Below are 14,878 nucleotides of genomic sequence, written 5' to 3'. Positions count from 1 at the left end.
GTTGCTGTTTTATGTTTTTAATGAGTTATATTTTAACTATGTTGATCAGGCTTGTCCTCATGTAAACTGCCCAGAGTCTTTTCGGGGAGATGGAGACAGGATACAAAAATAAACTACTACTACTACTACTACTACTACTACTTATTATTATTATTATTATTATTACACTACAAGACTGGTACACAGCAAAGAAGATCACTATGCTGGCTTTTGTATTCAATTACACATCGGACACTTCCCAAATGTCTAGGACTGTGTGATGTATTGGCGAATAATGCTTGCAGATCCAAGTAGGATGGCCTTTTGCAGCTGACCAATAGTGATTTTGTCAGCTCCAATTGTCACCACTGGAACCCCTTTGACTGGCTTGTGGCAGAGTATTTGCAGTTCAATCTTTACATCCTCATATCATGTAAGCTTTTCCAGTTGCTTCTTGTCAGTTCTGATGTTGCCTTGGATTGCAACATTGGCCATTCATACTTTGATTCTTTCCACAATCATGAGGTCATTATTATTATTATTATTATTATTATTATTATTATTATTGATAAACTCTAGAGGGAAAACCTATAAAGTGAGGAGGCAAGGTGCATTGCAGATTATTATTATTGTTGTTGTTAATGTTATTGTTGCTTCTTATTATTATGGATAAACCCTGGATGGAAAAACTATAAAGCTGGGGAAAACAAGAGGCAGTACAGAGAATTATTATTATTAATTTTATTTGAAACACAATAAGATTAGTACACAGCAAAGAAGATCACCAGATTTACTGTTGTATTGGATCTCACATCGGGCACTTCCCAAGTGTCTAGGACTGTGTGGTGATGATGATGACGATGATGATGATGATGATTATTATTATTATATGTATATCATGGAAATTGGATCAGGGAAACCTGCACTTTATCACTGTTTATCTTGTAATGCTGAGCTTATGATATGTAAAGCAGGATTAGACTTTGGGGAAGGAAGTATGAAACATCAACAATTGAAGATATGCAGAGGAGACCATATAAATAGCAGAAAACCACAAAGATTTGGAGCAATTACTAATAACAGTCAAGGAAGAAAGTACAAAGTGTTTACATTTGAACATGAAGAAAACCAAAATAATGGCCATAAATGATTTGCATATCTGTAAAGATGAAGACATTGAAATAGTTCAGGGTTTTCTGTATGTTGCTGCAATCATTAATCAGAATGGAGACTGCTTTCAAGAAATCAGAAGAATGATAGGAATTTAAAGGGCAGCTATGAAGGACCTAACCAAGATCCCATAATTTAATACTAAGGTTAGGATTATCCATGTCATCACATTTCCCATTTTGAAATATGGTTGCGAAAGCTGAACATTGGAAAAAGGCGATAGGAAGAAATTCAACACATTAAGGTTTAGTACTGGAAGCATCCTATGGCTATTGTGGACCGCTAAAAGACAATCGGTGATAGGGCAAATAAAGACTGAACTCCTCCTAGAAGTTATGTTGATTATGTCATACTTTGCCATATCATGAAAAAACAATAAAGTTTGCTAAGGTAGTAGGATAAGAGGGTGGGATATTCCAGAAGGATAGACTGTATGAAGTCTTGCAGACTACCTGAGTCTGCAAGACCTAGATAAAGCTGTTGATGGCAGGGTTACTTAAAGGTCTTTCTTTCAAGGGTTGCCATAACTGGAAGCTGATGTAATGGCAATTGTTATTGTTAATATTAGAACAACAGTTTTCCTCTCCCCAAGAAATGGGGAGAGAAAAAACATTTGTCTGCCTCACACGAGGCAGGGAGGAGTTCTGGAGGAACCCTCCAGAACATCCGGGGGCGTGGCCTGATAGCACAGGCCAGGCCCTCCCAGGCTCATTCCGCGCCTGGAAGTTGGGGAGAGAGGTTGCAGAGAAGAGCGAAGACAAGAAGTCTGAAGAGGTTCAGCAAAGAAGAGAAGAAAAGAGGTTAAGGGGATAAGAAGAGCATCTACAGGTCTGTACAGGGGTCCTGGGGGAGGGAGGCTTCACCCACCCACCCCCCTCCCGGACGAAGGCTGGGCCCTTCAGGGCCCTTCACAGAGGCCTTGGTTATGGCAAACAAGGGCACATGTGGCCAGGGGACTGGAGCTGGGCGGCTTGGCAGGCGGCTAGCCGGCCATCGACATTCCCTGGCGCATGGTCACCGTGGCCTAGGATTGGGCCCGGCCTCGAGCTACCTGAGGGTTCTGGCAATAGGGTTCGTGTTGAATTGGCATCCGTCACTGCCGGGGCCCGCAGCGTCAATTTTGGTCGCCGTCCGGGCCGTTGATGGAGGCCATTGTGGGAGATGGGGCGGCTGCCATTTTAGGATAGGCCCAATTTCGTTTGCCACATGGGGCAAAATGAAAGTGAAAGGTATTTCAATTACTTTATTTTGGGCCGGATGCGTGTTATATGTAGTAGGTATGATGTTAAATATACAACGTTACACAGGTAATAGGGGAGTTATACCCTTGGCTACAGAGGTTGCTGACCTAAGGTCGATAGTTCTTATTCGGGAGCGGAGCGAGCTCCCGATGTTAGCCACAGCTCCCAAAAAAAATGGATCAGGGAGAGAGCTCCTGCTGTTTGATCCAGCTTCTGATACCAAATATATATATATATATATATATATATATATATATATATATATATAATTTTAAATAGGATCAGAGGGGGAGCTCCTGCTGTTTGATCCAGCTTCTGATAGCAAAAAAAAGGAGCAGGGAGAGAGCTCCTGCTGCTAGATCCAGCTTCTGATACACCCCAAATAATATTATTATTTTAAATAGGATCAGAGGGGGAGCTCCTGCTGTTTGATCCAGCTTCTGATACCAAAAAAAATTAATTATAATAATTAAATAGGATCGGAGGGGGAGCTCCTGCTGTTTGATCCAGCTTCTGATACCAAAAAAATATTTTAAATAGGATCAGAGGGGGAGCTCCTGCTGTTTGATCCAGCTTCTGATACCTATATATATATATATATATATATATATATATATATATATATATATTATTTTAGATAGGATCGGAGGGGGAGCTCCTGCTGTTTGATCCAGCTTCTGATACCAAATATATATATATATATATATATATATATATATATATATATATATATATAATTTTAAATAGGATCAGAGGGGGAGCTCCTGCTGTTTGATCCAGCTTCTGATAGCAAAAAAAAAAATTCAAATGAGAGTAGATCAATAGGCCCCAATGGTAGGCTCTGGCTACTTGGGTGCGGGAGAGCTCCTGATGTCAGCTCCAACTTGTGATAGCCTCACAGCGAGACTCAAGGCATAGGTATATAAAATAAAAATCAACACTTAAGTAGTAATAAATGCAAATGTGGTTAGATCAATAGGCCCCAACGGTAGACTCTGTTTACTTGGGTGCGGGCGAGCTCTGAGGTCAGCCTCAACTTGTGATAGCTCACAGTGAGACTCAATGCAAATAAGAATTGATCAGTATGCCCAACTGTAGGCTCTGACTAATTGGGTGCAGGGTGAGCTTCTGGGGTCAGCCCCAACTTGTGATAACCTCACAGCGAGACTCAATGCAAATGTGAGTTGATAAATATGCCCCGGCCTAGCCTGGGCTTCCCTTACGAAGGCACTAGAGAGCTCCGCCTTTAGGCAAAGCGGACGCTGGTAAATAGCATATTAGTTGCTTGAACAGTGGTTTATTCCATGGGGAACTTAAGGTGAGCCTTAGGTCACTTAAGTTATAACTATACAACAGTCGGTGAGGCATAGATTTAAGCATTTCTGCATTGCCCTATATATATATATATATACATAAGTGATAAAGTCATTGTCAACTTGTTTTACTGGCGCTTTATACTTATTGACACAGTCACTGGTAATTTTTCTTTCAGGATGACGCCGAGGAAGAATGTGGGCGGCCCTAAAGGAAAGGGACCTGCCAAGAAGACTCCGGCGAAGCGTCCCCTCCCTCCTAGGGAATCATCATCGGAGGAGGAGGACGTTTCAGCCGAAGAATTGAATGCTCTTATGGCTAGGATGGACAAATTTGAGAGGGAGAGGGGGCTTTCAACGAGGGAGACTGGGCCGTGCCCTGCGCGGCAGGCTAGCAGGAAGATAATTTTTAAAAATCTGCTCTCCCGCATGTCTGTTCTAGAGGCCGCCCGAGCAGCTGCGACACAAGAAGTTGATCACAACAGCCAACCAGAGCCCAATCAGAGGGAACAAGATCCTCCGGCCCCGACACCGCAAACGGTCGTGGGTCAAGTGTCGGCTGACAACCCAGCAACAACAACGCTGACCAGCGCAGCCCCGGCTGTATCCTGGTCTCAACCAGTTAGCGCGGAGGTACAACCTGCGAAGAAAGCATCACCATCGGCCACCACACCGGCTGATCCGGTCATGACATCTCCTTCGGCGACACCGGCTGTGCCAGAGCGGGCGGCACCTGGTCAGCCTGCTACACAAGCCATCGTCGTGGACGGGCCTTCGACATCCGCAGGTAATAACACCACACTGGTCTGGCCTTGGGGCCTGTGCCATGCGCAAAACACAACACCTACTCTCCCAAGTCCGGCCCTGGTGGCAACAGGAGCTTCGGTCGCAAAGGCTGGCCCTCAAGTCCCTACGGTTGCCCCCATAACCTTAGAAATGGCTAGGACGGGGGATGACAACCAGTATTGGGGAACCGATAAATGGGTTTTGCCGATAGTACCTACGGCAGCCTCAGCCTCTTTGGGGGCTCATTTGTCACAGAAAACCATAGACAAGATACTCAGGAATGAGTATATAGATATGTTTTCATTATACTTTAGGGAGTTAGATAAAAAGGAAAAAGAGGATTTGGACGAAGAACGTAAAGAGAAGCTAAAGAAAAGGCGGGTTGAGCGGAATTGGAAAAATTGGATAGCTTGTTATACCATATATGCATCCCTGCTAGTGGAAGCTCATCCTTACAGGGCCAAGGCCTTGTTTAAATATCAAAATATAATATATGGGGCATATGTCAACTACACTGGTCAGGCGTGGCTTGTTTACGATAGCCGCTTTCGTTCTGAGGCTGCCACGATGCCTAACAAGCGATGGGACCTCATCGACAGTCAATTGTGGATGGAGGTAATGAATACAACCAGAGCAGTTTCTGGTGAGAAGGCCGATAGCGGCCATACTATACAGAACACTAAAGAGAGTCAGCCCTTTCGGCAAGGAGGCCCAGCACAACAGCCGCAAAGGCAAAAGGCTATGTGCTGGGAATACGCGGCCCAGGGAGCTTGCGCCCGCGAGGACTGTAAATATCAGCACGCCTGTGCAATATGCCAGGGTAACCACGCAACCAATAGTTGTTACAAGGGAAAACCCACAAGAAGTGGGCCAAGAGGTGCCCAGTTCAATAGAAGGAACCCTGGACAGGTTACTGTTCCAAAAGGGCCCCAGCCCAATCAAGGTGGGTCCGCTTAGTTGCTGGCTGGAAAGTTAGCCTTACAGAGCTGCAGCAAATTACTGGCTGGCGGCTTTAGCACACATCAGTTTATGAGCAGGTGTTATATCATGCAGCGGCGTTGACTGCATTGCATTGGGACGATTTGTGTTCCCTTTGTTGTTTGTTACCAGGAGTGGGTGTCTCTCCTGATGTGTTGGTTATCCACCGTTGGTCATGGCCCAGGGTGCACGTCGTTTGGTCTGCTATCATACCTCGTCGCAAGTGCAGAGGCGACGTGGGAAGGCTTCAGAAAGCCAGAAAACGAGTGACTCAGGCCATGTGATTGTTCTGAGCCACGGGCGGACATTCTAAGGATTTGTTGGTCATGGCCCAGGGTGCACGTCGTTTGGTCTGCTATCATACCTCGTCGCAAGTACAGAGGCGACGTGGGAAGGCTTCAGAAAGCCACAAAACGAGTGACTCGGGCCATGTGATTGTTCTGATCCACGGGCAGACATTCGAAGGATTTGTTGGTCATGGCCCAGGGTGCACGTCGTTTGGTCCGCTATCATACCTCGTCGCAAGTGCAGAGGCGACATGGGAAGGCTTGAGAAAGCCAGAATACGAGTGACTCGGGCCATGTGATTGTTCGGATCCATCAGAGGGGTCGTTACATTGAGCACCCAAACATCACTCGTGACGACGAGAGGTTGTATCGGGGTTTTGGAGTACGTCTTTCGGAATTGGGCAACCAACGATTTCGGTTAGATTTACAGGAAGGTATTTTAGGAGTGTTAGAGGAATTGGTGGGGGATGGGGGCGAAATGGACATTTGCCCCCAATCCGTGGCGTAAATAGATAGGGAAATTCCTTTAGTCGGTGTGCACCTAGGGCACCCCTTTAAGGGGTGAAAGGCCCTTAAGTTAAACACTCACCTACAGTTTAAAGGGGTGAGGTGTTGTTAATGGCCTTTAATGGGAAGGAGTCTCGATACAAGAGCTCTGGAAGAGACTCCTCATTCCTTTCCCTTGATGGTGATACGGTTTGATTACCGAAACCCAGGTGCTTCGCCCGGAAATTGTTATTATCGGGTAGTGATACTACCTGGGTTAGGTGACACCAGTTCCTTACACCCTTGAGTTAAGTTAAGAACTTAAATAGGTAACGTTAAATAAAAGTTGCCCAATTTGAATCCAACGCATTGGTGTTGTGTCTTTTATTCTCGTGTGTTTCTTCGTGGGTTGGCAGACAACAGTTTTCCTCTCCCCAAGAAATGGGGAGAGAAAAAACATTTGTCTGCCTCACACGAGGCAGGGAGGAGTTCTGGAGGAACCCTCCAGAACATCCGGGGGCGTGGCCTGATAGCACAGGCCAGGCCCTCCCAGGCTCATTCCGCGCCTGGAAGTTGGCCCACCACTCCCGCCCATTAACAGTATATCGTGCGGTTGCCTGCGGAACCGGGTAGGAATTTTTTCCTCTTCTTGTTTTTATAGGGGGGGTTTTTTGCCTACCCTATACTGTTTAGGGGCTAGATAGAGGAAGTGGGCTACGCTTTAAATAGGCCAGGCGTAAATAGATAGGGAAATTCCTTTAGTCGGTGTGCACCTAGGGCACCCCTTTAAGGGGTGAAAGGCCCTTAAGTTAAACACTCACCTACAGTTTAAAGGGGTGAGGTGTTGTTAATGGCCTTTAATGGGAAGGAGTCTCGATACAAGAGCTCTGGAAGAGACTCCTCATTCCTTTCCCTTGATGGTGATACGGTTTGATTACCGAAACCCAGGTGCTTCGCCCGGAAATTGTTATTATCGGGTAGTGATACTACCTGGGTTAGGTGACACCAGTTCCTTACACCCTTGAGTTAAGTTAAGAACTTAAATAAGTAACGTTAAATAAAAGTTGCCCAATTTGAATCCAACGCATTGGTGTTGTGTCTTTTATTCTCGTGTGTTTCTTCGTGGGTTGGCAGACAATTACTTTTCAGCAAACTTTTAATTCTGTTAATCCAGGCACCAATCAAAAAGTATATATCTATATGTTTTTATTTGAACTGTAACTTACCTGAACTCTGATAAAGGGATAGAAATCTATCAAATTGATCCATCAATCAATTTTAAATGCTGGCTGCAACAAAGATGAAATAATATTAAGGTCTCTGTGTATATGAATTCATCTAGGTTATGAAACACACATGGAATCAAGACAAAAATAGAAGAAACAGAGAAGAAAAGCAATCAGACACCAATAAAACCAGTAACTAATGATGTGGCTACATCTAATTAAGAAATGCTAAAATGATATATCAGTGGTGAAGAATTCTGCAAAATTTATTATTTATTTATTTACAGTATTTACAGTATTTGTTCTCACCATGTTTCCTACACTGTCTAACAGCCCAGGGGATCAAATAATGATGGCATAAATACACTCTGCTCCTAACTCCAAGAAATCATGCATTTATCTGCTTTTAGTAAGAGGTTTAGCAAGACATATATGAGCTAAGCTAGAAGTGATGTATTTGGCATCATAGGTAGACTGCACCATCAAGTAAAAAGACTCTCCTTCAGCAATCATAATTACTGCTTGTTTTTATTGCAAGATGGTGATTATTTGGCACGCTTCTCCTATTAGTTTGGTCTGTATATGCCTCCAACTTCCTCAGTTTCATCAGCATTCACATTGTGCTGGTCTTCAGTTATTCTGCCAAATATATTACATGCACCAGGAAAATATGGATAGAATAGATTATAAGATTGTCAAAATTGCAGTATCTTGCTCATATCTTTGAAATACCTTGACATCCTCTCATCAGCAAAACCAAAGTGTTGCTTGCTACCGAAGCATGAAACTCCTGTGAGGCTCTGTGTAATGAGGGTGATCTCTCTGCATGTTGGATGGCTTCAAAGCTTTCAAACAGTTTCAAACAAGACTCACATCCAAGTTTTACTTCCACTTGACTCTAAAGTGTATCTATGTAGTTATAACAGGTTTTTTTCATGTCAGGAAACTGACACGGAATTGAGAAACTGCAAGTCGCTTCTGGCGTGAAAGAATTGGCCGTCTGCAAGGATGTTGCCCAGGGGATGCCTGGATGTTTTTGATGTTTTACCATCCTTGTAGGAGGCTTCTCTCATGTCCTTGCATGGGGAGCTGGAGCTGACAGAGGGAGCTTATCCATACTCTCCCCAGATTCAAACCTCCAACCTGTCAGTCTTCAGTCCTGCCAGCACAAGGGTTTAACCCATTGTGCCACCGGATTAACATTTAAACTGCAACTGTTCCCTCTTACATAATCCTGGTGCATGTAGTTTGACAAGACGCATAGCATCATCTGCAGAGTCAGTCTCCTTTTTTTAACTAAGTACATCTGAAGCATCTTCTGCAGAGTCAGTCCACTGTAAACAATGCAAAACAGATTTGTGTAAATATCTAAATAACCACTAAGTGAAGTTCAGAAAACCTTTACTGTTGCTAAATTTTTCAGGACCACGCTATTGAACTAAGGAAAGCCCATTTGGGGTTGGGATCAACATTTTAAGAAACAGTGTCCTACACAACTCTGACGCTGTTGTTCAGGAAAGTGCTCACAATCTCTCTATGGCAGGGAATTGGAAGTAATTCAGTAAACCAGAAATCTCAGGATTCCATAAGATGATAATTAATGTTATATCAAATAATAACTTTGTAGCATATATACATTCTAAGTGGATCTAATAACAGTCTGTATATAAAATATTGCTCTAAAAACAAGGAGATTGCAAAACTCTGATACACTCCAACATACACTTGTATCCCTTGGTATCCCCATGGGTCCTGAATACCAAAATCCAAATCTCATTTTATACAACATAAATAGTTAAATGGTATCCCTTATTTAAACCGAATTTCTCAATCCAGAGATTAAAGACATTAACAGCATAAGGCCTCAATCTAGCTTCTAGAAGATGATAAATAGTATCATTTAATGGTAGTCCGTTTAATGGCAATAGCACATTTTAAGTGATGTAGCTCACTTTTAATTTTGGTAGAGTAACAGAAAACCACTTTTGCTGAAGAAAGCAAAAGCAAAAAACAAAAAAACAAACAATTTTGCTGCTTTGTTTATTACATTCTAGCATATGTGCCACAATGCGTTGCTAGGCCCATGAGCTTGCAATATATCAGGCTGCCTTGTCCAAGTATCCTAAATCAGGAGGTAGAATTGTCCTATACACCTTAAATAGAAGGCCAGCATAATTAAAATAGGTCAGGGTCTAAATTAAGTGTTTTCACATCATCGACTAGGACATTATCCTAAACAAAAAGAAACAATGAAGCAGAATAAAACGTGGGACTGACTTTGAATTAAATATGCACAGGACCTAGAAGAACCACTCTGCTATAAACATTTTTTTTTTCATTTAAAAAGCTTTTGCATTCACTAGGAATGGAGAAGGCAATGTTTTCATAGTTTCCCACCCAAGAAAAAAATGGGGATCTAGGGGTGCCGGTGGGTTCACTAAGCACTGTACCTACTTCTGGAAGCATCATTAGACCTAACAAACACTTACACAAACAAGTCCTATTACACCTAGTGTAATTTACCTCCATATAAACATATAAAAAGCTTGTGCTATGATGTCTGTGGTTTAAACCATTAATGATGTTATGGAGACAGAACTTTTAAAGCAAGACCTTATATTTAGGAACAAAGGGAGGGTTGGCAAGGAATCAAAAAGTTCTCCTTTTGCATTTTGATATTATTCCAAAAATACATTGAAAACACACTTTTTTGTCTGTTTGCACTGATTGAAGAATAGTATCATAAGGGAAGCAAATTCTATGTTTATGAGCCTTACCCTATGCCCCATTTTAAAACACTTCTAATCCATTGATGGAGCAATTTATGATGGAGCTCTTCCCATGACACAGGGGAACTTCCTCTCAGTTTTGTGACTATTTGTCAGTTAAACATCAGAAATAGTCATAAAAAGGAGGGGGGAGAAGACAGTCTGAGATTGTCATCTGGACTCAGGAACCGGGTATTCCATTTCAAAAGTACAAAAACATGTGGAATAAGAGCTGTCAGAATCACCCACATTGAACTGAATCCATGACATGGTCAAATGGGCTGCCCTGTGGGTAGTCTCCTAACCAACAGTGAGTTCCCAGTACTCTGCCATAACGAAGCCACTCAATCCTTTTCAGTATCACTACTTTAGTAGATTTCTATTTTTCTTTGCCTTTAATAATGCAAACCTGGATACCGAAAGAGTTCAGTCCCTCATGGTGTTGAAGTAAGACCCCTATTTTTAATTTTTTTTAAAGGAAGAGGGTGGAGAATCCACTCACTCATGGGATAAGGATGAAAATGGTTATTAATAGAGAAACCAGCAAATTCAGATTTGACAAATAATTAATAACAGAACATTTGCAACTTTAGAGGACTAAAGGCCACAATTACTTGATGCTGTCCTACTCACCCACCCACCCACCTCCACACACACATAAGGGATAAGGTCCTATGTTGTCTTCTGTGTACATGAAATGTGAAGGTATTTCCAGGATAATCCTTCTGCAGAATCAATTTCAAAGTAGACTTTTACTAATTTAAAGACTGAGGCTCCTTCCACACTGCCTTATACCCCAGGATCAGATCCCAGATTATCTGCTTTAAACTGGATTATATGAGTCTTCACTGCCATAAAATCTGGGATAAGCAGATAATCTGGGATTTGATCCTGGGATAGAGGGCAGTGTGGAAGGGGGCTAAAACAGCAAAGTAAGCAGCCAGCATATTCAGGAGTCAAATCGGTGTGTGGTAACAAAAATGCAGCAAAAGCCCCTTCCATCAAAAAGAAAGATGCATTGCTAAATATTTATTGGATGCAGTGCAGTTTGAGAACCCATTAATTGCCATGGCTCAATGATACGGATTCATGAGAGGTGCAGTTTCACATGGTCTTTAGCATTCTCTGCCAAAGAGTGCTGGTGCCTCAGCAAACTACAATTCCCAGAATCCCAAATTATTCACTATTGGCACTTAATATGGTGTCATTAATTCTACCCAGTTTCAAATTGGTCAGCCGGGATATTGTTTTTATGATGTTAATTGATTTTAATGTTTTTATTATTTGTTGTTATTGAGTGTTTTTACTGTGTCTGTTTTATTTGTAATCCTTGGGCTTGTTCCTCTGTAAGCCACCCCGAGTATAAAAATAAAGTTGTTGTTGTTGTTGTTGTTGTTGTGTTGTTGTTGTTGTTGTTGTTGTTATTGTTGTTGTTGTTATTATTATAGTGTAGAGCCAGTCTACATGCTCATGCGTCAATCAGATGAAAATTATTCATTGAAATCATGTGAAATTGAACCACATTGACAAAAACTAAAACCTAAACACATTGAATATGTAAAGGTTTGTTTTGAAGCTGTGCTTTGACATACAGTCTCCCACCCAGCGTTCCATTAGCAGACCTTGGCTTGTGCCACACAATTTCAGGTGCATCTACATTGTAGAATGAATGCAGTTTCATATGACTTTAACTGCCATGGATCAATGCTATGGAATCATAGCTGTAGCCTTACAAAGCTTTTAGCCTGCTCCAGCAAAGAGAGTTAGTGCCTCGCCAAACTACAACTTTCACGATTCCATAGCATTGAGCCATGACAGTGGTGTCAAACTGCATTAATTCTACTGTGCACATACACTCTTTTTCTCACTGCATTCTGTGTCCATCTTACAACTCTAGAACCGCCTGGGATGCAGAGGATACAAGGAAAAAGGCTAACCGCTTTGTCTTCCCTTTTTACTGATGAAAACTAATGATTGGTAGAGCAGCAGGCAGCTGACTTCACCCTCTGTGTAATAATTACAGTTATTGGTCATTAAATAAATCCTTCCATGGCTGTATCTGGAATAATGAGCTCTCCACATTTTCCTTACATAGCTTTTGTGGAAAACCCAAGGCTCCATTTTCTCCCTGTATGTCTGTCTCCTTACTTGAATTTCTCAGCCTGCAGTGCCCTACCAGTCTACGATACTTCTGTGCCTTTTCTTTGCCTTTTGTAATAATAATGACTGATGACACTGGAGTGCATATAGCATTGTGACTCATAGATATCCATTACCAATTAATGAGATATCACAAGCTCTGACTCAATGTAGTTCCTTTCGCTTATGTAACAATTTTGCATCCTAGTGTCTAGTTAGCTGTTGTGTGGCGATTTGAAAATATGACAGCTGCAAAATATTCCATTGAAGCAATACAGATTTTATTGTGTGGCTGATATTTCCATCACATTTAATGGTTTCCATGACAAATTCCCACTTTAATAGGATCGAAGCAGGCAAGTATTTTACTGTGGTGATTCTAGAGGGAAAATATTTAAATAGACAATTGTTTTGTTGAAATATAGTAATAAAACCAGATCCCCCTTTCCCCACATCCAGTTCTTAAACAGCTTTGTGAAGTTTTAAAAAACCACATAAATATTAAAAAGGTCGCTTCCCAGATAAATTTTAAATATTAATGACTTTATTAATTTCTTTTTCCTTACCCTCGAGCAGATCTTGAAGATTAGATAATACAAGACAATTACTATGCTTTGTTTCCAACAATTAAAACAGACCATTGAAAGAGTAAGAATTTTTTTGTTTTGCTTTGTGTTGTCACATCTTGTGTGAGAAGAGTCATGGAGGGACCGAGAATATTAGCTGGGAATTGGGAAAATTGAATCTTGCTTTAGCCCACTATATGCCTTGTATTTTTAGGCAAGCTGATATTCCCAGTTTGCAACATGAAAAAGACAAAATTTTGCGGCAACCTTCAATCTTCAGTATTGAGCCTTTTCAGAGCTGGCAATGGAGGAGAACCAAAATATTGTGATGCTGGGCATCACAAGACTTGGGAGAAAGAAATCTCACAAGCTGAGATTTCAGCTTCTCAAAAGATTTAAGGCTGGGGCTGGCCTACCATATATACTCATGTGTAAATCAAGGCCAGGTTTTGAAGTCAAAGTTATTAATTTTGATATGACCCTGAATAAGTCAAAGGTCATTCCACATAGAGAGGCAAACACCAATACTGTCTCAGGGGCCAAATATCCCTGGAGATTTTCTGGCCTAGTCATTCAAAAACAGCAGAAGTGGTGTCAAAGCACAGAGAGTATAAGGTGCTTCTTTTGGGTTCTCCTGGGACAGAGTAAGCTCTTGCCTTTTGCCACTCTACTCAGACAAGAGGATGGTTCCCTTTTTGACAAAAGTTAAAATAACAATACTCACACTGCCCCATTGATATATTGATTCAGGTTCTTGGGGTTAGTATAGACTATAATATCTATACTTACACACAAATATTAGGCTTGTGCATTTCGAGTGAATTGCTTTCTGTTTCTGCTTGCTAGATACCAGAAGTCCCCATATCCCTTTTCCAGTGCTTCCCGAAAACGGGTGCACTGCCGAATAGGCATTTTGTTCTGCATCCAAAAAACGTAGGTCTTTTTGGCCCATTGGCGATAATGGGGAACTTATGAGGCATGCCTTTCCCCTAGGAGCTTTTCCTTTCTTCCCTCCAAGGGAGACTGGGTGTCGGCAACAGAATTAAGATAGCACCTTATCCAGCCCTTTACGGGGGAGGGGGGGACTTCCCACAGGCCCCCCTTCCATATCCTTCTTTAAGACCTGGATTTTAGAAAGTATCCGTAACCACTCCTAAGTTTCTGGATCCTTACCCTTCTGTTTGTAGAGGAGGAGACTGCGTTTAATGCTTCTTAAAGCTGTTCTACTCTAGAGGAGAGGCAGACACACATGCTTTCTCTCCCAGACTTCCAACACCAGCAGCATGTCACACAGCTTTCCAGGTTATTTTAAGGAGTCCCAGGGAAGGAAGAGCAATGACCTGGAGCTCAGTGGAGATAAGTATTTATGATATTGCAGTTAATTATTTAGGTTCTACATTCCCTTTTAAATGGATGATCCAGACCACACATTTCTGTTCATTTCATAATTCCCAGCTATCTATTGATATTGCACTCACATGGATAAATGTGACATGTGAACCAAGATCCACCAATTATTTCCACAACATTTTGTGCTATTATGTCTGCACTTTTCTATCCACTCCATACTCTTGGCAATATTAATTATTTATTCACAATAACTATTTATTCCTTATCCATGATTATTCAGTCCATATATTAGGTTTCTCCCTATAAGTGTAAACTCTCTGGCATTCAGAATTATTTCTGTATGCAGAAGTAATAATTGGCTCCATTCATGTTGTAAGACCACTTGAACTGACATCCACATAAAACTCATTTGATCTGCATTGCAAAGCATCCTTAATGTCACAGACACAGAGCTCATACTGTTTTACCATTCCACAAGGATGGTAAGACATCAAAACATCGGGGCGTCACTTGCTAACGGCCAATTATCTCACACCAGAAATGACTTGTGGTTTCTCAAGTTGTTCCTGACTCAAAAAAGTGCTTATAC

The 14,878-nt window shown here is 41.8% G+C and overlaps 1 protein-coding gene across 1 annotated transcript; it reads left to right on the top strand.

Moving 5' to 3' along the window:
* Window positions 1-1,725: 1,725 nt before the first annotated feature.
* On the top strand, window positions 1,726-5,562 carry LOC137097029 (uncharacterized). Its single transcript, XM_067468308.1, has 2 exons — window positions 1,726-1,977; window positions 3,883-5,562. The coding sequence occupies exon 2, from the start codon at window positions 3,884-3,886 to the stop codon at window positions 5,444-5,446; it is 1,563 nt and encodes a 520-aa protein (XP_067324409.1). The 5' UTR covers window positions 1,726-1,977; window position 3,883; the 3' UTR covers window positions 5,447-5,562.
* The last annotated feature ends 9,316 nt before the right edge of the window (window positions 5,563-14,878 follow it).

The sequence above is a fragment of the Anolis sagrei genome, chromosome 1 (genome assembly GCF_037176765.1).
Source record: "Anolis sagrei isolate rAnoSag1 chromosome 1, rAnoSag1.mat, whole genome shotgun sequence".
In the NCBI taxonomy this organism is placed as follows: Eukaryota; Metazoa; Chordata; class Lepidosauria; order Squamata; family Dactyloidae; genus Anolis; species Anolis sagrei.
The sequence above is the reverse complement of the archived record's forward strand: the minus strand, read 5'-3'. Positions and strand labels throughout refer to the sequence as shown.